At 43.8% G+C, this 23,820-nt stretch overlaps 1 protein-coding gene across 1 annotated transcript; it reads left to right on the top strand.

Moving 5' to 3' along the window:
* Positions 1-363: 363 nt before the first annotated feature.
* On the top strand, positions 364-23,783 carry MSMO1 (methylsterol monooxygenase 1). The gene is made up of 6 exons (XM_081332333.1): positions 364-511; positions 2,881-3,185; positions 11,298-11,446; positions 11,987-12,113; positions 15,338-15,492; positions 22,683-23,783. The coding sequence occupies exons 2-6, from the start codon at positions 2,931-2,933 to the stop codon at positions 22,888-22,890; spliced, it is 894 nt and encodes a 297-aa protein (XP_081188459.1). The 5' UTR covers positions 364-511; positions 2,881-2,930; the 3' UTR covers positions 22,891-23,783.
* Positions 23,784-23,820: the final 37 nt, after the last annotated feature.

Below are 23,820 nucleotides of genomic sequence, written 5' to 3' on the forward strand. Positions count from 1 at the left end.
GCAGCCGAGGTTGGGAGTACTAAAAGAGAAAAGAGAACTGTTTCGTTTGCCCAGATAGCTTAAGCTATGTATTTTATTACATTCAATGCGTCAATGAAAGATTGCATGACAGGATCGGCTTGAATGCCGGCATTCCTTAACCTGCTTCCATTAAATCTCAATTTCATTTAAACAAAACAAGACGATGTAGGAAACCACCTTGCGGTTTCCATAGTAACGACCAATTTCTAGTATCTCACCTTACCCTCATTGGTGAAGCGATGTTCACTATAGGCTGCTCCCGGAAACCTAGCCATCCTCACTCCATTCCTTCCTCCAATAGTAACTCGCGGACCTCCGTTGTTGTCGAGCGAGCGCACGCCTGATCGTGACGACATCTCGCGCTTTAGCCAATCGGAGCAGAGCAGCCTTGCGAGTTAAAAGGAGGGAATAATCTTTCTAGAGCCGGCGCTAGAGGAAGAATGTGTGCATTTTCGCCCTGAGTTTTGCCGAGAGAGCTGCGCTTGGCGAGGTAAGCGAACCAGAGACGTCGCTGTGTAGTGTGCGGATCTGTGCCTTTCCGAGTTTGTTTTTTTTTTTGTAAGGTAATTAAGCGGTTTCATCATACGGAGGTTGGAAATGCGGGAACGGGCGCTTTGGAAGTGAACGCGTTGCATTTCCTTACGTTAGCATGCTAAACATCTCCAAAGAATTAACCTAACGCCCTCCGCATTTTTATTGCTGCATGGGTTGTTGTTTTTTTTCCCCTTTCTCTTTTTTCTCCCCCCCTTTCGTCGGTGGCGTTGGGAGCAATGAGCTGCGACGTATTGTCGTTTATAGCTCTTTGCTGTCTCTTGTGCAGGGGTCTTCAAACTTGGCCCTTTTATGACTTGTGGACTTCAACTCCCAGAATTCCTCAGCCAGCAAAGCTGGCTGAGGAATTCTGGGAGTTGAAGTCCACAAGTCATAAAAGGGCCAAGTTTGAAGACCCCTGCTCTTGTGCGTCTCCCATCGGAAGCAAAACGGGTTTCTGAAGGAGGGGGAGGGAGGTTTGTTTCTTACAGGCGAGGGGATCGTTGAAAAGTGCTTTCCCAACAGATGGATGGGTTTGTTCGTAATGGTTGCCTGTTGTGACAAAATAAAAGGAACAGCCGGTGTACCTTGATAGTAAAGGTAAACGTCGCGTGGCGTGTCGCGACCTATCGCGGCTCTTTTTGCATTGCCGGAAATGGGGTGGGGCCGGTTTCGTGCAGTTTGACACACACACACACCCACACCTGCTAAGCGCATTCAAGGTAATATATCCGTCCCCCATGTTATTAAGCTGACTTTGTAATAATGCCGCTTGGGGGTGTGTGCGAAAGCCCTAACAAGCAGGCATATACATAGAATGAAGGCTACTGCTAAGCTTGTAATCCGCCCTGAGTCTTCGGAGAAGGGAGGGATATAAATGGAATTAAAATAAAATAAAAATAAAAAAAATATTGTCCCAAAGGTCTAGTGCAGATCAGCGTTAGTAAATGGCTTAAAATTCTTCAGGTGGAGATTACAGTTTGCATTCCTAATCAAATACTGTAGACCAGGGGCTTTTCCACCTTTTTCACCCATTGTACCACTTTTAGGATATGGCAACATCCGAGTACCACAGTCGCCTAGCAAGGTGTCAAAAACTTGATCAAGATCACCAAAAAAAAGGGAAAAAGTGATGAAGTACAGGTAATCCTCGACTTACAACAGTTCGCTTAGTGACTGTTCGAAGTTACAGTGGCACTGAAAAAAGTGCCCCCCAAGCCACAGCCAAGCAAGACGCCTGCCTGCCTGCCTGGCGGCGCTCTTGCATGTGTCCGAGGTTTTCATTGTTGTGAGCATTTCTGTTGAGGATTGGCAGCAGGGGGGGGGTGTTTGGTTTTTATTCCACACCCCCCTCTGCTGGGTGATTGCAGCAGGTTTTGGTCACTTCACATGACCCTGGGACACTGTGACCATCATAAATATGAATCAGTTGCCAAGCATCTGAATGTAAATCACAAGACCCTGGAAATGCTACAACAATCCAGCTGATCAGCGCTTCTTCTGGGCTCAGCAGAATCACCGGGATCAGTGCCAAGCTCCAGCTGGAGCCTGGCACTGATCCTGGCGCTTCCGTTGAGCCCTGACAGCCCTGCAGCTCCAGCCATCTCTCGCTCAGGCTTGTGTGGTGCTGCCACCGGTTCAGCTCGTTCCCCTCCCCTGCTACCACTTTTCTACCATCTGCCAGGTGCCAATGTACCACAGGTGGTACCCATACCACTGGTTGAAAAGCCCTGCTATAAACAAGCATTGCTCAGCCTGATGTTCTTCTTTAGTTGTAAGATAAGATAATCTAACTGCAGTTAGCAATTAGAATTGTATCACTAGACTTTTGGAAAGCAACAGGTAGAACAAGTCAGTTGTACCACTTTATCTCACAGGCCTTTGCTTGGTGATTATATAAAATAATTACATAAATTAAAACAAGCCTGGATAAACTCAGAATCACAAGACAGCCAATTACTTTTATCATGGATTCATGTGAATCTGTATCTAGAGCCATTACAATTACCCATCTAAAACTCTTTAGCTCCTACATGTGTGTTTTTACTGGCACCTGATATGAGAGCATAGTCAAAATGCAAATCATATCCATATTCTCAAGATGAGAACAATTACGAATCTCATTCTTTTTGGAATTTTTACATGGGATCTAGATAGAACCACTGTCAAAAGATATCTTTCTGCAAATTTAAGTTCTAGCAATCACAAATCTGTTTGTGTAATGTGTGCTGCTTGAACAGTTATTATATAGAATAAAGATATTAATATTGTACTTCTATTTATTTTTCTTGTCATTTATTTTTCTCTCAATAATTTGACATTTTACAGATTCATAGAAACTTTGTTAAACTGTCACTGTGATGTGCCAGAACTGAAAGATGATGAATAACAATCATTCTGAGATACTGCATTCCGCCTACCTTGCTGTAGAATACATTGACTCTTTGCTGCCTGAAAATCCATTACAGCAACCACTTAAAAATGCTTGGACCTATATGATAAACAACTACACTAAATTCCAGATTGCAAATTGGGGTTCACTTCTCCTTCACGAACTCCTCTATTTTTTAATATGCTTACCCGGATTTGTATTTCAGTTTATACCTTATATGCGGAAATATAAAATACAACAGGTAAGATGGAATTTTAACATTGTAAGAAGAGAGCCATGTTAGCCTATAGTGCTAAACATTCGGAGGAGTTTGGTAGCACTTTATATAGCTAAAACATGTTATTAAAATGTATAAATATTCATGATCTGCAACTCACTTCATCAGACTAATGTAGGATTTAAACTGGAGTGAGATGGTGGGAGTAAGGAGGGCAAGATCATTGGTTAGGCAAATGCAGTTTATATGTAAAATAGATTCCTATTATATTGGTTAGAATTTGTATTATGTTAAAAATACAGTGTTTGTTTAGACATTCTGAGATTGCTAAAACTTTTGAGAGGTATGTCTCTCCATCCATCCATCTGTGTTATTTTGGACATGTCATTCTCTTTCAACCTGACTGTTATGTACTGGGTTTGTTGCTTAATGACGAAGATGATGCGAGTGAGTTCAGCAAAGATCATCGATTATTGCTTGCAGGATCTGAACTGGGAAACAGGGCTGAGAATGCAGCAATTTATACCCTGGCCTCTAGGTGGCGGCCAATAGGTTTAAAGCAACCTATTGCCGCCCTAGAGGCAACCAATAGTGGCGCTGGAGACGGGTTGTCTGAGGAGCTGGGAGCCGTTAGCCAGCTTCCCTGCTCAAGCAACCTTTCAGCAATTACCCACATGGTGTTCCTTTAACAAAACAAGCCCAATACATTACACCCCTCCCCCCTAGAATGCACAAACATTATAGCAACAAAAGAAAAGTAATTACAGCAATACAGTTTACAAAAGGTATAACGATAGTGTGAGTTAACACGTTTACATCCTAGCTAATACAGGTGATTCCTAGCTAGCAGCACAATAAAGGTACATACAACATTATAGCTTCATTATTTCAGGACAAAATCTTGAAGATAAGCAGGAGGTTTGCGAGTCCTTGTGGAACGCCTGGGGGACCCACGGATTTCCTGGCCTACCAGCTTGCCTGCCGGGCTGGGTAGACCAGTGTCTCTTAGTTCAAGTGATTTAGGTTGGCTCGGCAATCTCTGGCTGGCCCTTCCAGGTTGGCCCACTCCAGAGTCAGTTTGTTCTGCAGAGTTAGCACAGCAGCTGTAGTACTCAGGTTGGCTTTCTCTGTCAGGGGACCCATGTTGTACTTCTGGGCTTTCCTCCCCTACGGCCATCTCCCCATTGTTCTGGCTGTTTTGGCACTCATAGTCTATGCATGGACTGGACTGGCTTTTATCCAGCCACCCTGTGTGTACCCACAATAGCACTCTACTTAGTGTCTTGTCTGCTGCCGTTTCTGCAGCTATGTCCCCTGCGTGGAGGAGAAACTCCGGCAAGTCCTGAATGGACAAAACGCGGGCCGCTGGGGCCGGATCTGGTGCAATTTGTGGCAGTGGAAGCCTGCTCAGGCCATCTGTGTGGCCCATATCCTTGCCGGGTTTGTGAATGAGCTTAAACATATAAGCCGATAAAAAATGGACCATCTAAGCATTCTAGGGGATAATATGTGGGGTGTCTGCCTGTCTGTAGTGAATAACCCCAATAGCGGTTTATGGTCTGTGAAGACTGTGAAGTCCCTGCCGTATAAGTAGTCGTGGAATTTTTTAACTCCAGCTACTATTGCCAATGCCTCTTTGTCAATTTGAGCGGAGGAGTGTCCTTGAATAAAAAGCAATTGGAACTTGTTCCATCTTTCTGTAAGTGACTTAAGACTGCACCCACCCCGTATGGGGACGCGTCACACGCTAAGCAGACTGGTTTATACTCTTTGAAATGAGTGATAGTGGAACTGACCAACAGAAGTGCCTTCAATTCCTGGAAACTTCATGAACAGTAGTCCACTTCCATGAAGCATTTTTATCTAAGCCTGTGAAGCGGCTCCGCCACTGCATCCTTGTTAGGAAGGAACGCGTGGTAAAAATTGAGGAGGCCCAGGAGTGCCTGCAGCTCTCCTTTTGTTTTAGGGCTAGGTGCCATCTGAATGGCTTTTACTTTAGACTCAGCAGGGTGGATGCCATCAGCATCAATGCAAAACCCCAAGAATTCAGTTGAGGGGACTCCAATACTGCACTTATTCTTTTTAAGCTTGAGGCCTGTTTCTCGCAGCCTTTGCAGGACGGCTCTGAGCCTCCTTGCTAGCACCTCAGTGGATTCTCTGGCGATGAGCATGTCATCAAAATAGGGACAAACCCCCGGAATGCCCTTGAGTGTACGTTCCATGATGCCCTGAAAAATGCCCAGGGCTACACTGACCCCAAATTGCAGGCGCTTTACTTTAAACGCCCCCCTGTAGGTTACAATTGTCTGAGCCATGGCCGTGGCCTCGTCAACAGGAAATTGCTGATAGGCCCGAGCCAAATCTAATTTCGCAAAAATGGTGCCACCCTGCAAGGATGCCAGGATGTGGCTTACTACTGGTACTGGGTATGCGTGTTGTTTGAGTGCCCGGTTAATTGTGCATTTATAATCTGCAGATTCTGACCTCCCCATTGGCTTTTAGTTGTGTTACAATTGGGGTTTCCTACTCACCCCTATCTACTGGTTGCAAAATGCCATGTTCAACAAGTTTATCTAATTCAGTGTCTATTTTGTGTTTGAGGGCAAATGGGACCCTACGAGGCTTAATCCTGTGGCACTACGTTCGGGTCTAGTTTGAATGCTATTGGCAGGCCCGTGTATGTTCCCAGAGCTGAATCAAATACATCTGAGAATTCCTTGCATACTGTCGCTAGACTCATGACTTGTGTCCAGTTGATTCCAGTTACTTAGATGCCTAGCGCATCAAACCAATCGAGCCCAGTTAGGCTCGTTCTCTGGCCCCCTACTACAACAACGTCCAGGTGCCCTGAAAACCCCTTAAATTTAACGGCTAGTGTGGCCTCACCCTTGACTGCAACTCTGGCATTCTGAAAATCAGTTAGTACAATGTCAGAAGGCCTCAGCTTGGCCCATTTCCTACTGCGAGTACAAACGAAATTAAATGTTTCAAGGGAAATAATAGAAACAGTGGAGCCTGTGTCCAGCTCCATTTTGCAGGGGACCCCTTGCAGCTCCATCTGGAGTCTATACTTGGGCTTACTTGGACGGCAAGCCCCGGTACGGCAAATGCTTCTGCAGCTGGAGCAAAACCACACGTTGTACTGCCCTGGGGCCTCGGTACCTCCTGGTCGGATCTCCTGACTGGCAATTCAATGGCTGGTCCCTCTGGTGACCTTGCAGACGGACACGATGTGGCCTGTCTTCCCGCTGGCCTGGCATGTGGCTGTCCGGAACCTACTGTCCAAGCATTGGTGGCAGCTGCCACAACCTGGACATCTAAGGAAGGGATTTGCCTTGTAAGTGGCCTTGTGTTGCTTGCTGCTGCGAAGCTGTTGGTCGAGATGTTTGTGTAGCTTGTTGACTTCTGTGTCGTCTTTGGGGTCTTCTGTGTGTTCGGCGTCTTCGTGGTGGACGGCTTCTTCTCGTTATGCAATTTTGGCGGACCGAATGGCTCGTATGGCCCTGCCGGAGTCTTCGTCTGCCATGACTTCCTTCTGTGCGTCTAAAAATGACAGAGTCTCTTTAGCGAAGAGCTTCTGCTGTAGCTCTCAGTTTCGGAGACCACAGACAAGCCAGTCTCGTAGTCTCTCCTTGACGTCGGAGAATGGGCACAGGTGTGCGGCCTGCCTCAAGGCCGCAATGTACTCATGCGGTTTCACCTGGTTGCTGTATTCTTTGCTCAAGCATAGCGCCACGCGATCACTGACAGCTTGGGCTGGAAATGTTCTCCGAGCTTCTTCATCAAGTCCACAAAGGATATAGACTCCAACAGCGTTGGAGCAAACAGGTTCTCTTCTAAGTCGAATGTTGCTGGGCCACACACACAGAGGAGCGTGGCAGCCTTCAGTCCGTCCTCGGCGACCTGGTTTGCTCGAAGGTAGTTCTCAACCCTGGACAGGTACGAGGGCCATTCTTCTGGCTGCTTAATGTTGAATTCTCTCAGCTTTCCGACCTTGGCCATTTCTGTTGGTCTTCGCAGATGGTGCTTGGCGTCTTCGAATTCTGGACTGGTCCTCTGGGTGCGTGGTCGCTAGCGTGGCTGTGCTAGCCGACCGTAGGGGGGGAATTGCTTTTCCCGCCAGGTGTGCGCTGCCTCTCTCCTAGTGGCCTTCAGCTCAGTTGAAGGAGCAGGATCCCACCTTCGTCGCCAGTGTTATGTACTGGGTTCGTTGCTTAATGACGAAGAGGCGAGTGAGTTCAGCAAAGATCATTATTTATTGCTTGCAGGATCTGAACTGGGAAACAGGGCTGCGAATGCAGCAATTTATACCCTGGCCTCTAGGCAGCGGCCAATAAGTATAAAGCAACCTATTGCCACCCTAGAGGCAACCAATAGCAGCGCTGGAGACGGGTTGTCTGAGGAGCTGGGAGCTGTTAGCCAGCTTCCCTGCTCAAGCAACCTTTCAGCAATTACCTATGTGGTGTTCCCTTAACAAAAAAGCCAATACATTACACTGACCATCTCACAGGGTTGTGGGGAGAATAGGAGGAAGGAGTTTTAAGTATGCTTGTTGTCTTGAGCTTATTAAAAAGGAGATAAAAATAAATAAAAGAACATGTAAGTTCAGCAACGTCTCATTCATTGATGGAGTTAAAGTCCTGTTTTTCCAAAAGTGGCACTTTGAGATATGCCGTAGAATGGGGTGTCAAACTCAATTTCATTGAGGGCCACATCTGCATTGTGGTTACCCTTGGGGGGACCGGATGTGTGTGGCTGAGATGGGTGTAGCCTACTGGGTGGGTTTGGCTGGGGTGGGCGTGGTGTACTGGGTGGGCATGGCAAGCTCGACATTACTCGTTTCAGGGGTGCCTGGGTAAGACTGGGGCAGATCTGAGGGTTTCTGGTGGAGAAGGATGGGACCGGGGTGAGCACCGGGACATGGTCCCTCCCTTCCTCCCTCCCTCTGTTCCTTCCTCCCTCTCACCCTCCATTCCTCCCTCCCTCTGTTCCTTCTTCCTTCCTCTGTTCCTTCTTTCTTCCCTCCCACTCTCCATTCCTTCCCCCCTGTTCCTCCCTCCCTTTTTCCCTCCCTCCCACTCTCTCTTCCTCCCTCCAATTTCCTCCATGTAGGCATTCATGTGATTCTATATGTTTCCTGTAGGGAGAAATATTGCATACGCTTGTTATCTTGTCATGGCAAAGTTCTGATGTAACTGAAGTTCCAGGATAGAGATAACATTTTTGTTTATAATAAAAAAAACTGTTCAAATAGTTTTAAAAGTTTCTTGTAGAATATGGTATTATCTTTGACTGTAGTCTGCAGACAGTCAAAGGGATGAAAGAGATCTTGGAGTCCTAGTAGACAATCACTTAAATAAATATGAGCCAGCAATGTGCTGCAGCTGTCAAAAAAGGCAACACAGTCCTAGGCTGCATTAACAGATGGACAGAATTAAGATCATGTGAAGTGTTAATATCACTCTATGCCTTGGTAAGACCACACTTGGAATAATGAATTCAGCTTTGGTTGTCACAATACAAAAAAGATGTTGAGACTCTAAAAAGAATACAGAGAAGAGTAACAAAGATAATTAGGGTAGTGGAGGCTAAAACATATAAAGAATGGTTGCTGGAATTGGGTATGCCAGGTTTAATGAAAAGGAGTAGAGATGACATGATAGCAGGGATCCAATATCTAAGGGGTAAAGAAGAGGGAGTCAAGCTATTCTCCAAAGCACCTGAAGGCAGGACAAGAAGCAATGGATGGAAACTAATCAAGGAGAGAAGCAACCTAGAACTAAGGAGAAATTTCCTGATAAAACAATTATTCAGTGGAACAACTTGCCTCCAGAAGTTGTGGATGCTCCAACAATGGAAGTTTTAAAGACGAAATTGGACAACCATTTGTCTGAAATGGTATAGGTTTCCTACCTGAGCAGGGGGTTGAACTAGAAGACCTCCAAGGTCCTTCCAACTCTGTTATTCTGACTGTAGAGGTTCTTTCATTCCTTTAGGAATGATGACTTACAGTTAGAAAAAAATGTCTGTTTCTGTGCCAGTTTCTTGATAAGATTTCAATTCCACCTGACTGAACCTCTGTGTTCTAGTTGTAAAAATTGAGGAGGAGAGCTGTGTTAACCTCTGTTAGTGAAATATCAGAAATTTTCTGGTAGCTGTTTTTGTGTCATTAAATTTCAAATATTATTGAATCTCATTTCCTTAAATGCACAGAGTGACTAAATTTAGGATTTAAATTGGAGTGAGGTAGGGAGTGAAGGGAGAGGAAAGATATTGTTATAAGGATGCAAATTATATATAAAATAAATACAAATTAAAAATTACATATAATTACATTTATAGTCTGCTAAAATCCTTTGTGTGGTTTGAGATTTTTTGTGATTGCCTGAAACCTTTGGATGTATGTTACTCAGAAACCCCTCACTCAAAATAGTCACTTTGAGGACTGCCATAGAGTGTCCTGGGAGGTTAAAATGCTCTGATGCTTCTTTGTCCTTACTGTGGGGTGTCCTAATGTCAAATTTGTGTCCATTGGTTCTTTTGCAAAATTGGTATCAAATCTCCATTCTGTCTGATACTATTGAAATTAATAAAAAGGACTTGAAACTCTGCTGATTAAATTTACCTACTGACATATTATTTTTACTGACTCTTAACTATAAAAATCTATTCAAAGATGTGTCTGAGATAAAATGTAACAATAAAACACAAAATAATGTGTGAAAGTCAAAAAATTCCATGCAATAAATGCTAAGCTTCAGTGTTTACACTGAAAGAATGGGCAAAATATTAACTTTTTAAAAAAAATAAATCATGAGAACAAAGAGCTTTTCTGTCAGGCTTGGAACTAGTCGCTGTTGAAGAACCTATTGTTAATGCATCTACAAATTAAGACAGTATTTGATGTGTAGGAAGGACCCCCCCCCCCGCTCCCCAGAATGAAATATTCTTTATTCTTAATATTAAAAAAGAGGCAGAATGGAATATTTCTCCTGAAGAAGAGGAGAGACACCTTCTTAAAAGCAGCAGCCTCAAGCAGAAAGCTGAGGAGGCTAATCTTTAGGAACCCTAAATAAGCAGCACAATAGGAAAGGGCAAACTAAGATTAGCTCAGACAAACACCTAGGATTTGCATTTTCCTTCTTGCCCGTAGAGCTAGCCATGATCCTATTAAAAATCTGGCAACGGCCATTAAAATATTAAAGGACATATTCATACACAGGAACAGGCATCTCAATTACAAAGCCCCAAAGAAGGTATAAAAACCCACCTACTCTCAACTCCATTTTGTCAGCCACCCGAGAAACATGCTGCTGCCATTTTAGTTTCTGGCTACCAAATAAACAGATACCTTTTTGCCTAGCAGCCTCCATTTTAGTTTCAGCGTCTTTGTCCCAGCTTGAAACCGGACCTACAGATGCAAGAACATTAAAGTCTTTACAGTACACCTTGAAATTATGGGTAGTCCTTTAACTGGCAGCCACATACTTTGCTCTTGCTGACAGAAAACTTCATTGAAAGCAGAGCTTTTACCAGATTTATAAGTTTATACTAGTTGGTGGAATATATTGTGTGAGTTATTTATTGAATCTCGCTAATGTTTGTATTGAGTAAAGTGCATTACAAGAAATCATACCTAAAATTATTAACCAATATCTCAGTGCAGGACAAATAAATTCAAAGAAAGGTAATCAGAGAACACTTCTTTAATTTAAAAAAATCATATCCAAACCAACTCATTTCAAGAATGCACAATTTGCAGTGTAATATTTGAATCCAAGTTAAGCAGTTTATTTTGCTTCAGACCTATCCATACTTATGGAGGAAAAATACTATTGATCACAAAGTTATATTTGTAAGTAAACTTGCCTAAGATTGCATTTTAATTAAGAGAATCGCTATGGGCAGTAGTTTTCCTATTACCTATTACCCATAGACATATGGGGCAGAGGACAAGGAGACATTTATGTAACCTCACCTGTTTACATATAGGAGACGTAGCAGAAGTTCAAAAGTCGAGAACGTGATATCTGTTTTGTGATGTTGACATCATTGTAGTTGGGAAAAGATGCCTGTGAGAAAGATTAATCTGTTTCCAATATATACTAATTTTTTGTTTATTTGCTGCTGTTATAGGATAGGTCAGAAACATGGACAGGACAATGGAAATGTCTCAAACAAGTTATGTTCAATCACTTTTTTATTCAACTGCCTCTCATATGTGGTACCTATTATTTCACAGAATATTTTAATATTCCTTATGACTGGGAAAGCATGCCAAGATGGTAAGTAATATTCAATTATTTTGTTGTTGTTAAAAATACATGTTTCCACACATTAAAAATGTTAGTATAATACAGATAAATGATAGGGTTTGGGAGAAATTTCTAGAAGTTCAGAGCCAAAATGCTTTTGACTCTGGTTTATTGATTAAAAATGACAAGAGAGTAAAACCTTAATTTAATAGACTAGTTGCAGGGAGGCAGTGCCTGCTATCCATAATTGTTAAACTCCAGCAACATTTTACCATTTATTCATTCTGTAAAACAAATATAAATATAATAGGTAATATCTGAATATCTTTATACAAGATGAAAATGGAAGCCTAAGAGTTATGTTAAATATAATATATACTACATCATATGTAACTCCTAATTTTCCTGTCTTTCTCAAGCAACGACTTGTTTGCTGTGCTTGTTGCTCCAAGAGGGAAAAATATCTTATTAAAAGTTCTGTGTATGTTAAATATGTCACGTTTCTACCACTGGTCATTTGATAAATTGTACAAATATATAATCATCTCAAAAACTAATTTTATTTTAAAGGTTTGTGATAGTTGCCCAGTGCTTTGGATGTGCTGTGATTGAAGATACCTGGCATTATTTCCTGCATCGACTACTTCATCATAAGAGAATATATAAATACATTCACAAAGTACATCATGAATTTCTTGTATGTGATTTCTTAAATTTTTGGATTACATGGTTAAGCTATATATGCACTTACCAATAAGAAAATCCCATACAACTCATTGGGACCTGTTTCTGTATATGATTGCAGGCTTAAAATTTCATGCAATGGCCATGTATTAGTTACTGTAGTTTCCGGCGTATAAGACTACTTTTTAACCCATGAAAATCTTCTCAAAAGTCAGGGGTCGTCTTATACGCCGGGTGCTGAAAATTTAGGGACAGGGCTGGCTGGAAAACCTGGAGCGGATCTCCCATTTAGTCTGCGCAGGGAAAGCGGGACCAATTGGAGAAGAAGCTGCAGTCTGTGATTTTTGACAGGCTGGGGTCTGGGCGTCTTTCTTTCTAAAGTTGAAGAGCAGCTGTAGTATATCCCAACTTGAAAGGCAGGTGGGGAAGGCAGCAGCCAGAGCAGCGGCTTTGCTCTAAGGACACATTTGACTCAGGAACTGGGCAGGCTGGCTGGAAAACCTGGAGCGGATCTCCCATTTGGTCTTTTTTTTTTTAATCCCATTTATATCCTGCCCTTCTCCGAAGACTCAGGGTGGCTTACAATTTAAAGCACAAATCAATGTGATTAGCAATAGCCTTCATTCTGTGTATATGCCTGTTTATTAGGGCTTTCACCCCCCCCCCAAGCAGCATTATTACAAAGTCAGCTTATTGCCCCCAACAATCTGGGTCCTCATTTTACCTACCTTGGAAGGATGGAAAGCTGAGTCAACCTTGAGCCTGGTGGGATGCGAACCTGCACTAATTGCAGGCAGCTGGTTTTACGTAAGGCTCTGCACAGGGAAAGCTTTAGAGTGAATTAGGAAAAGTGAAAAAGTGAATTAGGAAAATAGGGAACGGTTGCTGGAATTGGGTATGTGTAGTTTAACGAAGAGAAGGGTGAGGGGTGACATGACAGCAGTGACCCAATATCTCAGGGGCTGCCACAAAGCAGAGGGAGCCAAGCTATTCTCCAAAGCACCTGAAAGCAGGACAAGAAGCAATGGATGGAAACTAGTCAAGGAGAGAAGCAACCTAGAACTAAGGAGAAACTTCCTGACAGTTAGAACAATTAACCAGTGGAACAACCTGCCTCCAGAAGTGGTGAATGCTCCAACACTGGAAGTTTTTAAGAAGAGACTGGACAGCCATTTGTCTGAAATGGTATAGGGTTTCCTGCCTTAGCAGGGGGTTGGACTAGATGACCTCCAAGGTCCCCTCCAACTACTACTACTACTACTACTTCTTCTTCTTCTTCTTCTTCTTCTTATTCTTATTCATTATTATTATTATTATTATTATTATTATTATTATTATTATTATTATTATTATTTATTATTATTATTATTATTATTATTATTATTATTATTATTATTATTATTATTATAGTTTAATCCACTTGCACTGTTTTATGTTTACATGTTTGATGACAAACAGCCTTATGTTTATAAGTGACAGTTTTCCTACTAAGCACCTGCATGTCATAAGCATTTGAATTAAAATTACCATATTAAAATCAAATCTGATTGTGTTTTTTGTTACTCTGTTATCTAGAACGGGGTCCCCAACCCCCTGTTGGGGGGTGGGGTGCTGCAGCCCACTATTGGGCCATGAGCTGTTCAGAACTGGCCACCTGAAGTGGTGGGTGCACGTGCACCTCCCTACTTCCATGAGCAGCAGGAAAGCACATGTGCTCCATTTGTGCAACCAATGTGCCCGCTGCTCGTGCAGAACCATCCCCCCTCCCCCCACCAGTCCGCAAAGCCAGAAAGGTTGGGGGAACTCTGATCAAGAACATAGAAGCCCATTTTATTCTTAGCATCCTTTCCCAATCATAGCTCATAATGAATGTTAGACTCTCTGACACTATTTCCACAATTTGGGCTATATTGCTAAGTGTTCAGTTGCTCAGTCTTCATAATTGCAGTGATTCATTTTAGCCAGTCTTGATTAATCATACATTGTAGTATAATCCACAAATTTCTTGTGTGTCCAATCACACTTGGCCAATAAAGAATATTGTGTATGGTATGTATTGTAATGTATTGTAATATAGTTGAAGGTCAGATACATTTCTCAAAATGGGCATATCTTTTCTTATATAGTGATAGTAGTTTCAAATCAAGCAAATTCCAATTTGAGAGAATTTATGTTAAACTTAGAAATTTTTGCCTGGGTTTGCAGTAAGTGTTCTGTAAATTGCAAATAATAATAAGTTACACTATATTTTATATTTTACATATGCTCTATTCTATTTTATATATATATTTGTGACCTGCATTTTAGCTGATCTAAAAGATCAGACTAAATTTTCAGTGCTGACTATCAACAACTGCAGGAACTCGAGAACAACCTTTCCCTCATTTGATGCCTTAGATATTTAAGAAGAAATGCAAAGAGATTTCTTGCTATGAAAAGAAGGACTAGCGGTGACATGATAGCAGTGTTCCACTATCTAAGGGGTTTCTATAAAGAAGAGGAAGTCAAGCTATTTTCCAGAGTACCTGAAGGCAGGTCAAGAAGCAACGGATGGAAACTAACCAAAGAGAGAAGCAACCTAGAACTAAGGAGAAATTTCCTGACAGAACAATGAATCAGTGGAATGAGTTGCCTCCAGAAGTTGTGGGTGCTCCAACACTGGAAGTTTTTAAGAAGAGATTGGATAACCATTTATCTAAAACGGTATAGGGTTTCCTGCCTGAGCAAGGGATTGGACTAGAAGACCTCCAAGGTCCCTTCCAACTCTGTTATTCTGTTAAGATAAATCTTTTCTCTAAGTTCCAGCTTACATTTGAATTTTTTTAAAAAAATACAGTGTGAATCATTTGTACTTTATTTGAACAACTAATTTCTGTTTCTAAAATAATAAGAAACTTAGCTTCAAGCAACCTCTTTAACATGATCTTTTGAAAACATTGAGGAAAACCTCACTGAATACATATAGGTTTACTGATCTGTACAATCTACTTTGTGTGTCTTTAAATCACACAGTGTCTGCAGTTACATAGCACCTACTGTTTTAAGGGGCTGTCTGGAATTAGCAGTATCAAATATTCTTACATTTAGAAATTTATTCAGTTTATTCAGTTCTACATTTGAGTTGAAGGTTAGCATGTGAAGGAAGAAAATCTCCTGAAACAATACTGTCATATTGAAATATATATGAAATATTCAGTATGGTTACATGTACATAAACCTCTGTATATTTTTCTTCAGGCACCATTTGGGATGCAAGCTGAATATGCACATCCTTTAGAAACTGTAATTCTTGGAGCTGGATTCTTCATTGGAATAATGGTCTTCTGTAATCACGTAGTTTTGCTGTGGGCATGGTTATTTTGTCGTTTGATGGAGACCATTGATGTTCACAGGTAATCTTTTGTTATGTATTAATGATTGTTTGTGTTCAGATTCAGAAATTTTAAAATTATTTAAACAACTATTGGAAAAAGTTGTCACTAACTTCTTAGTGACAAGCTTCTAAATTATTCAGATATTGTTTGGGGAAAAAAGGTTTTCACTACTTACCGTATATACTTGAGTATAAGCCGACTCGAGTATAAGCCGAGACCCCCAATTTTACCCCCCAAAACTGGAAAAAGTTATTGACTCGAGTATAAGCCGAGGCTGGGAAATGCAGCAGCTGGAGGCTGGATCCCCCGAAAGACGTCTCTGCTGAGATGAGAGAACGGGGTGGCAAGCCGCCGAGAGAATGGGGCGGTGGAGTGCTCCGCCGAGAGAATGGGGCGGCTTGCTGTTCTCTCGGTGCAGCACGGCAGAGGCTGGATCTCGCGAAAGAAGTCTCCGCTGAGTGAGAGAATGAGGCGTCTCAGCGCCCATTTTCTCGGCGAAGACTTCTTTCGGGGGATGCAGCTTCTGCCGCCCCTTTCTCTCAGCTGCCCAGTGGAACAGCTTGCCACCAGAAATCAAGAGTGCTCCATCACTGGAGGTTTTTAAGAAGAGACTGGACATTCACCTGTCTGAGATGGTATCGGTCAGTGGTGGCAAAACTTTTAGAGACCGAGTGCCCAAACCGCAAGCCAAAACCCACTTGTTTATCACAAAGTGCCAAGGCAGCATCGGCATTCTGGTGCCCTCGGGGGAGGGGACAGGGAGGCGCCTCTGAGTGCCGCCTCTGGCACGAAAAAAAAGGGGGAGCAAAAAATGGGCCACCGTACCGCAAGGCACAAAAACGCCAACTGCCGCGCCGCAGGGTGCAGATACAAGGCACCGCACCACGTGAGAACGGGGCTGGGCTAGTGAGTATCACGCAGGCACTAGCCCCGCCCCCTTTGCAGCATGTGCCTGCTCGTGGCCCCGTGCACGCATGCACGCATGTAAAATGCTTCCCCCTCCCTTTTCTTCCAGTCCACCAACCGACAAGGACCTGCTGCTGGCAGCGGTGGTGGCGCATGTGCCAACAGAGAGGGCTCTGAGTGCCACCTCTGGCAGGCGTGCCATAGGTTCACCACCACTGGTATAGGTCCTCCTGCTTGAGCAAGGGGCTGGACTAGAAGACCTCCAAGGTCCCTTCCAGCTCTATTCTATTCTATTCTATTCTATTCTATTCTATTCTATTCTATTCTATTCTATTCTATTCTATTCTATTCTATTCTATTCACTTTCTATGTTTCTATTCTATTCTATTCTATTCCATTCACTTTCTATATTTCTATTCTATTCTATTCTATTCTATTCTATTCTATTCTATTCTATTCTATTCTATTCTATTCTATTCTATTCTATTCTATTCTTATTACCATTCTCTATTCTATTCTATTCTATTCTATTCTATTCTATTCTATTCTATTCTATTCTATTCTATTCTATTCACTTTCTATATTTCTATTCTATTCTATTCTATTCTATTCTATTCTATTCTATTCTATTCCATTCACTTTCTATATTTCTATTCTATTCTATTCTATTCTATTCTATTCTATTCTATTCTATTCTATTCTATTCTTATTACCATATTCTATTCTATTCTATTCTATTCTATTCTATTCTATTCTATTCTATTCTATTCTATTCTATTAACTTTCTATATTTCTATTCTATTCTATTCTATTCCATTCACTTTCTATATTTCTATTCTATTCTGTTCTGTTCTGTTCTGTTCTACGTTCTGTTCCAATCCATTCCATATTTTCTATTCCATTCTGTTCCACTGTCCGAGCCCATCGGAGGCAACCCAGTCAGCCCACACAGGAGTTACACTAAGGCTACGCAGCCTCTCCTCTCAACCTGAACCCCTCCTTACCTTTCCTTTTATCTGCGTCCTATTTTTAACTGCCGGCTCTGCCCAGCCCTATGGCAGGGCAAGATCTGCAAGATCCCCATTTGCATTTGACTTTGCCATCCCATCTGGTTTGAGATAACACACGAGAGAGAGAGAGAGAGAGAGAGAGAGAGAGAGAGAGAGGCACACCTCAGCAAAAAAGAAAGAAAGAAAAAGTAGTAGAAGAGGCAGAGAGCCCCTGTGGGTAGGAGTGAGGATGGGGAGAAACAGCAAGAAGACCGGGTGGGGTGGGGTGGGTTAATCACTAAACCTTCCAGTGTTTAACCAAAGCAGCTTTTGCATTTGTCAAGCTCTGCTAGCAGGGCACTGGACGGGCCTGGCGGAGCTGCTGAAGGTGAATGGGAGAAGGTGAGTCTTCGCCGAGAAAATCTCAGCGCCCATTTTCTCGGCGAAGACTTCTTTCGGGGGATGCAGCTTCTGCCGCCCCTTTCTGTCAGCTGCCCAGTGACAGAGGCTGGATCCCTCGAAACAAGTCTCCGCTGAGACGAGAGAACAAGGCGTTTCTCTCTTCCCCCCCCGCTTTTGCCGCTTGTGTGTGTGTGTGTGTGTGTGTGTGTGTGTGTGTGTGTGTGTGTGTGACAGAGGCTGGATCCCCCGAAACAAGTCTCCGCTGAGACGAGAGAACAAGGCGTTTCTCTCTCCCCCCCCCCGCTTTTGCCGCTTGTGTGTGTGTGTGTGTGTGTGACAGAGGCTGGATCCCCCGAAACAAGTCTCCGCTGAGACGAGAGAACAAGGCATTTCTCTCCCCCCCCGCTTTTGCCGCTTTTGTGTGTGTGTGGGGGGGGGGCAGTCAAGCGTTGTTTCCCTCCTCGTGCCCGTTTCTCAAGAGAAGCCCCCTGATTCAGCAAAATTGGGGGGGAGGGAAAGGAGGGAAGCGCAGAGAGCCAGGCAAATGGGAAGAAGGCTCAGGAGCTTCAGCCTTGCCTCAAGGACAGCGGAGTCCTCTCCGCAGCAGCCGCGTCCCCGCCCCCTTCCAAGCCGATGCCCCCCACTCCGATCCCCAATTCTCCCTTGCCATCAACAAAGCAGCTAGGGAGGCCTGGGGGGCGCAAAGAGATGCACCCCTTCTGCCCCCAAATTCACTCCCCAGCGCGCCTGGAGCTGCCTAAAGCCGGGAGTAAACGGAAGAACTGGAGACGGTTCGCTCCCGCGGCCTCGAAAGCGACCCGCGGAATTCTGCCCCGCCGCCCAAGCTCGTCCGCTCCGTCAGCCCCCACCCCCACCCCTGCGCCCCGCTCTTCTTCTTCTTCTCCCCTCGAACTTGGCAGCGACGCCGGGAAAGCCGATGGGGAGTTTGGGGCCAACGTGCCGGGAGACGAGGCTGGGGAGAGAGATGAGGGTTTTTTTTACCTCTCGGGCTGCTGTCCGAGAAATACGGCGGGGCCATCAGAGTCACATTGCCCGAACTGGGCGCTGACAGCAGCGTTCATCCACCCCGTCAGCAGCCATGACTCGGGCACTAAGCGGGGAGCGAAGGGAAGGGACCGGCTTCCTTTCAGCCCCGCTGCGCCAGTGTGCGCGTCGCCAGGCGGCGGAGAGCGGGGGAGGGAAGGCGCCGGGCGGAGCGCTGCCCAAAGGGGAGGGAGGCGGAAAGGCCTGCGAGCGGCGGCTGGCTGTGGTGTTGGGGCGGCGTGGGCGAGGCAGCGGGCAAGCGGGGGGCAAGCGGCGGCTGGCGGTGAGTTGGGGCGAGTTCGGGGCTGCGCGGGCGAGCGAGCAATGGGGGGCGAGCGGCGGCTGGCGGTGAGTTGGGGCGAGTTCGGGGCTGCGCGGGCGAGCGAGCGATGGGGGGGAAGCGGCGCCTGGCGGTGAGTTGGGGCGAGTTCGGGGCTGCGCGGGCGAGCGAGCAATGGGGGGCAAGCGGTGGCTGGCGGTGAGTTGGGGTGAGTTCGGGGCTGCGCGGGCGAGCGAGCGATGGGGGGAGAGCGGCGGCTGGCGGTGAGTTGGGGCGAGTTCGGGGCTGCGCGGGCGAGCGAGCAATGGGGGCGAGCGGCGGCTGGTGGTGAGTTGGGGCGAGTTCGGGGCTGCGCGGGCGAGCGAGCGATGGGGGGGAAGCGGCGGCTGGCTGTGGCTTCGGGGCGGCGCTGAGCTGCGCGGCCGCCCTCCCGCCCTGCCTGCCCCCTGGCCTTCGCCCCGCAAGCCCCCCCGACTTGCCCGGAGGAAGCGGCGGCGGCGCGGCGCTGCGGGCCGGGAGGGGAGGGGGCGCAGCGGGGGCTGCCCCTCCTGCCGAGGAGCCGAGCCCGGCGGCATGTGTGTGTGTGTGTGTGTGTGTGTGTCAGACCCGCAGGAATGGCTAGTAAAGGTGGCGGCAGTCCGGCATTTGCGTTTCTCTGTGTGTCAAGCCCCGTGGGCTCGACACAGGAAGGGGGGGAATGCCGGAATGCCGCTTCCCTACCAGCCATTCCCGTGGGTCTGACACACACACGCACGCACGAGGGGGAGAAACAACGCTGGACTGCCGCCAGCTCTGCAAGGCTCTGCCGCTCCCTTCTCTCAGCAGCCTGTTCCGAACGAAGGGACAGTTCTTTTTTTTTGTTGACTGGAGTATAAGCCGAAGTGGAGTTTTTCAGCCCAAAAAGTGGGCTGAAAAATTCGGCTTATACTCAAGTATATATGGTAAATAGAATATTGAACAGATGAAAGAAAAATATCTGAAGGACAAGAAAACCAAAGAATATATGATCAGGAGATACCATCTAGAAACAAGGAAGATTAAGGAAGCACTGGAAATAATAAAGCATCAAATAATGGCTATAGCCAAGAAGATTGGAAATATGGACCTCAAATTGTGCACTATAGGCAGAATCTCCAATTTCAGTCAAATCAGAAATGTTTCTACAATCCATCAATAGAGAGACTGTAGTGAACTGATCAATACCTGATAAAGAAACAGTGCAGTTCTGGGTGCAGCTATGGGACAACATAAAGAAATACAAAAATGCTTCTAGATAAAGGAGGTGGATTAGAATAAAACAACCTGAAATGAAAGAACCCACAATAAAAACAGAAACGGTGGAGAATAGGACAAGAAAAATCAAGAGTTGTGGTTGAAGCATCTGACTAGTCTCTACCCACTTATTGCCCATCAGTTTAACAACATACTGCAAGAAGGTAAAATTGAAGATTGGTTTGTTGTTGTTGTTAGCTGTGAAGTCGTGTCCGACCCATCGCGACCCTATGGAAAAAGTTCCTCCAGGCCTTCCTGTCCTCTACCATCTTCTGGAGTCCATTTAAGCTCACGCCTACTGCTTCAGTGACTCCATCCAGCCACCTCATTCTCTATCGTCCCATTTTTCTATTGCCCTCCATCTTTCCCAGCATTAGGCTCTTCTCCAGTGAGTCCTTCCTTCTCATTAGGTGGTCAAAGTATTTGAGTTTTAGCTTCAGGATCTGGCCTTCTAAAGAGCAGTCAGGTTTGATCTCCTCTAAGACTGACCAGTTGGATCGCCTTGCAGTCCAAGGGACTCACAGGAGTCTTCTCCAGCACCATAGTTCAAAGGCCTCAATTCTTTGGCACTCAGCCTTTCTTATGGTCCAGCTTTCACTGCCATACATTGCAACTGGGAAGACCATAGCCTTGACTATACGCACTTTTGTTGATAGGGTGATATCTGCTTTTTAGTGTGCTGTCTAGATTTGCCATGGCTTTCCTCCCGAGGAGCAAGCGTCTTTTAATTTCTTGGCTACAATCCCCATCTGCAGTGATCTTGGAGCCCAGGAAAATAAAATCTGTCACTACCTCCATTTCTTCCCCATCTATTTGCCAGGAATTGAGAGGGCCGGATGCCTTGATCTTGGTTTTCTTAATGTTAAGTTTCAACCCAAGTTTTGCACTCTCCTTCTTCACCCGCAACAAGAGGCTCTTTAGTTCTTCTTCACATTCTGCCATTAGAGTGGTATCATCTGCATATCTTAGGTTGTTGATATTTCTTCCGGCAATCTTAATTCCAACTTTTGATTCATCTAGCCCTGCCTTTCTCATGATGTGCTCTGCATATACGTTAAATAGGCAGGGCAACAGTATACAGCCTTGCCGGACTCCTTTCCCAATTTTGAACCAATCAGTGGTTCCGTGTCCAGTTCTCACTGTTGCTTGTTGTCCCACATATAGGTTTCTCAAGAGACAAATAAGATGGTCTGGTACTCCCATCTCTTTAAGAACTTGCCACAGTTTGTTATGATCCACACAATCAAAGGCTTTAGCATAGTCAATGAAGCATTTAAAACAAAAAACAAAGCAAAAAGAGCAAAGATGCCAGTTAACCACAACCATCTGGATGGGGCTTTTGAGGGCTTGAGTCACAAAAGGGCCAGGTTTTCAGGGCCCTTCAAAACACCACTTGGGTGGGCCATTCAAATCTTACGTGGAACCACATTCCAGAGGGCAGTTGCTGATACAGAGAAAGGCACTCTTCTGGGGTCCTGATAGATATTATTGTTTAATCAATGGAACTCAAAAGTGCACCAACCCTGCCAGATCAGATTGGCTGGCATATACTATGGGAGAATATGAACAACTCATGCTTGACTAGGTTTGTATGTGTATGGAATATAATCATCATGTAGAGACTTGTAATAGTATGTTACTTATCTCTTCTCAGAGATGAGAAAATTATTTAATTTTTCTGCATTTAATAATCCCAACAGTTTGAATAGGCACATAATTTTTATGGAATATATGTATCTGTGAAAGTTATTTAATGGACTAATGCAGATGTAAGAAATATTCTTTAAGACTTTCCCCAAAAATGAATTTTTAGAAGATTCAAAGCGATGTTGATACTAAAGCCTTGGTGGAGCAGTGGGCTAATGCCTCCTTAAGTAACACCAGCTGCCTGCAATTAGTGCAGGTTCGCATCCCACCAGGCTCAAGGTTGACTCAGCCTTCCATCCTTCCGAGGTAGGTAAAGTGAGGACCCAGATTGTTGGGGGCAATTAAGCTGACTTTGTAATAATGCCGCTTGGGGTGTGTGTGAAAGCCCTAATAAGCAGGCATATACATAGAATGAAGGCTACTGCTAAGCTTGTGAGCCGCCCTGAGTCTTCGGAGAAGGGCGGGATATAAATGGAATTTTTTTAAAAAACTAAATAAATATCTAAAGCCCCAGTCATGTATTCATTTACCTATTGAACTCAATGGGACTTATTTCCAAATAGATACAAGTTCCTATTTCAAACCTTTAGCGCTAAACAAGTTGTACATAAAATGTGAGAAGTGGCTTCATATTATTAAAATGTGCATTCAATTATGTTTCTTTTTAGTGGCTATGATGTTCCTCTGAATCCTTTACATTTGCTGCCCTTTTATGCTGGATCCCGCTTTCATGACTTCCATCATATGAACTTCACTGGCAATTACTCTTCAACCTTCACATGGTGGGATAAACTCTTTGGTACTGATTCACAGTACCATTCTTACAAAGAGAAAATGAAGAAAAAGAAAGACACAATGGAGAAGAAGATGGAATAAATTTCCCATTTGCAACAGTCAATGGCAACATCGAAGAGGCAAATGACCACATATTTTTGCTTAAAACTAGAAAACTCAACAATTATTGCAGTTCAAAACAAAACGTATCTTTTAACAAACAAACCGAGAGTCACCAAGCTTAGGTTTGTATCAGGAAAAAAATTCATTGATGCATTTTCCAAATGATTGTGCTTTTTCTATCCTGTAGATAAATTAAACAAATACTGTACACTATATATTTTAAAAAAATGTTAAATATGACCAAATGATTGAAATTATGTAAAAAAGATATACATTAAAATTAAAATGAGGGGGGTATTTTACTGTACATTAATGTAAAGCCTAAAGTTTAGAAAGAACAGCTACACTGAGTTCACCAAGTAAAACCTTTGTGGAAATCCTCTTTCCCAAGTAGATGTAAAAAAAAAGTATATTTAAGAAAGCATCCTTGTTAAAAAGAACCTTTTTGGTTTTTAATGAATGTTATTGTAATCCGTATTATACATAACTAAATTGCTGATTTGATTATTAAGATAATTTGTCTTACAGTAGCTATGGTTGATTTTTCTTTCTCATGTTTTCTGTACAGCAAATAAAATAATATTGGAGTTCAGGCTATTATCACCTGGTTCCTTTGTTCCTATCAAATTAAAAACAAAATAAAAAAAAGATTGCTTACTAATTTTTGCAGGTGTTTGTGGGAAAGGAAAGGTGACAGGGCTCTTTCAACTGTTTTTCTTTTGTAAAACACACAAACACAAACAAACTGAAGAAGAAATAGGAAATTCCAAACGTTGAATTAAATTTTGCCATTAGCATAACATTTAATTTGACTCTTAATTATACCATGTATGTTCCATTGCTCTTTTTTAAAAAAAAACCCAAAACTGCCTTTTTTCTGAGTTAAAGTTAATTAAGTTCCTTTTGATA

The sequence above is a fragment of the Vipera berus genome (genome assembly GCF_964194415.1).
Source record: "Vipera berus genome assembly, chromosome: 7".
NCBI classification, from domain to species: Eukaryota; Metazoa; Chordata; class Lepidosauria; order Squamata; family Viperidae; genus Vipera; species Vipera berus.

Excerpts from the sequence above, each read along its gene's own strand:
- MSMO1 (XM_081332333.1), top strand. The coding sequence starts at position 2,931 with ATGATGAATAACAATCATTCTGAGATACTGCATTCCGCCTACCTTGCT. Across the intron at positions 3,186-11,297 it reads GGAAATATAAAATACAACAG|GATAGGTCAGAAACATGGAC; the intron begins GTAAGATGGAAT and ends CTGCTGTTATAG. Across the intron at positions 11,447-11,986 it reads TGGGAAAGCATGCCAAGATG|GTTTGTGATAGTTGCCCAGT; the intron begins GTAAGTAATATT and ends TTTATTTTAAAG.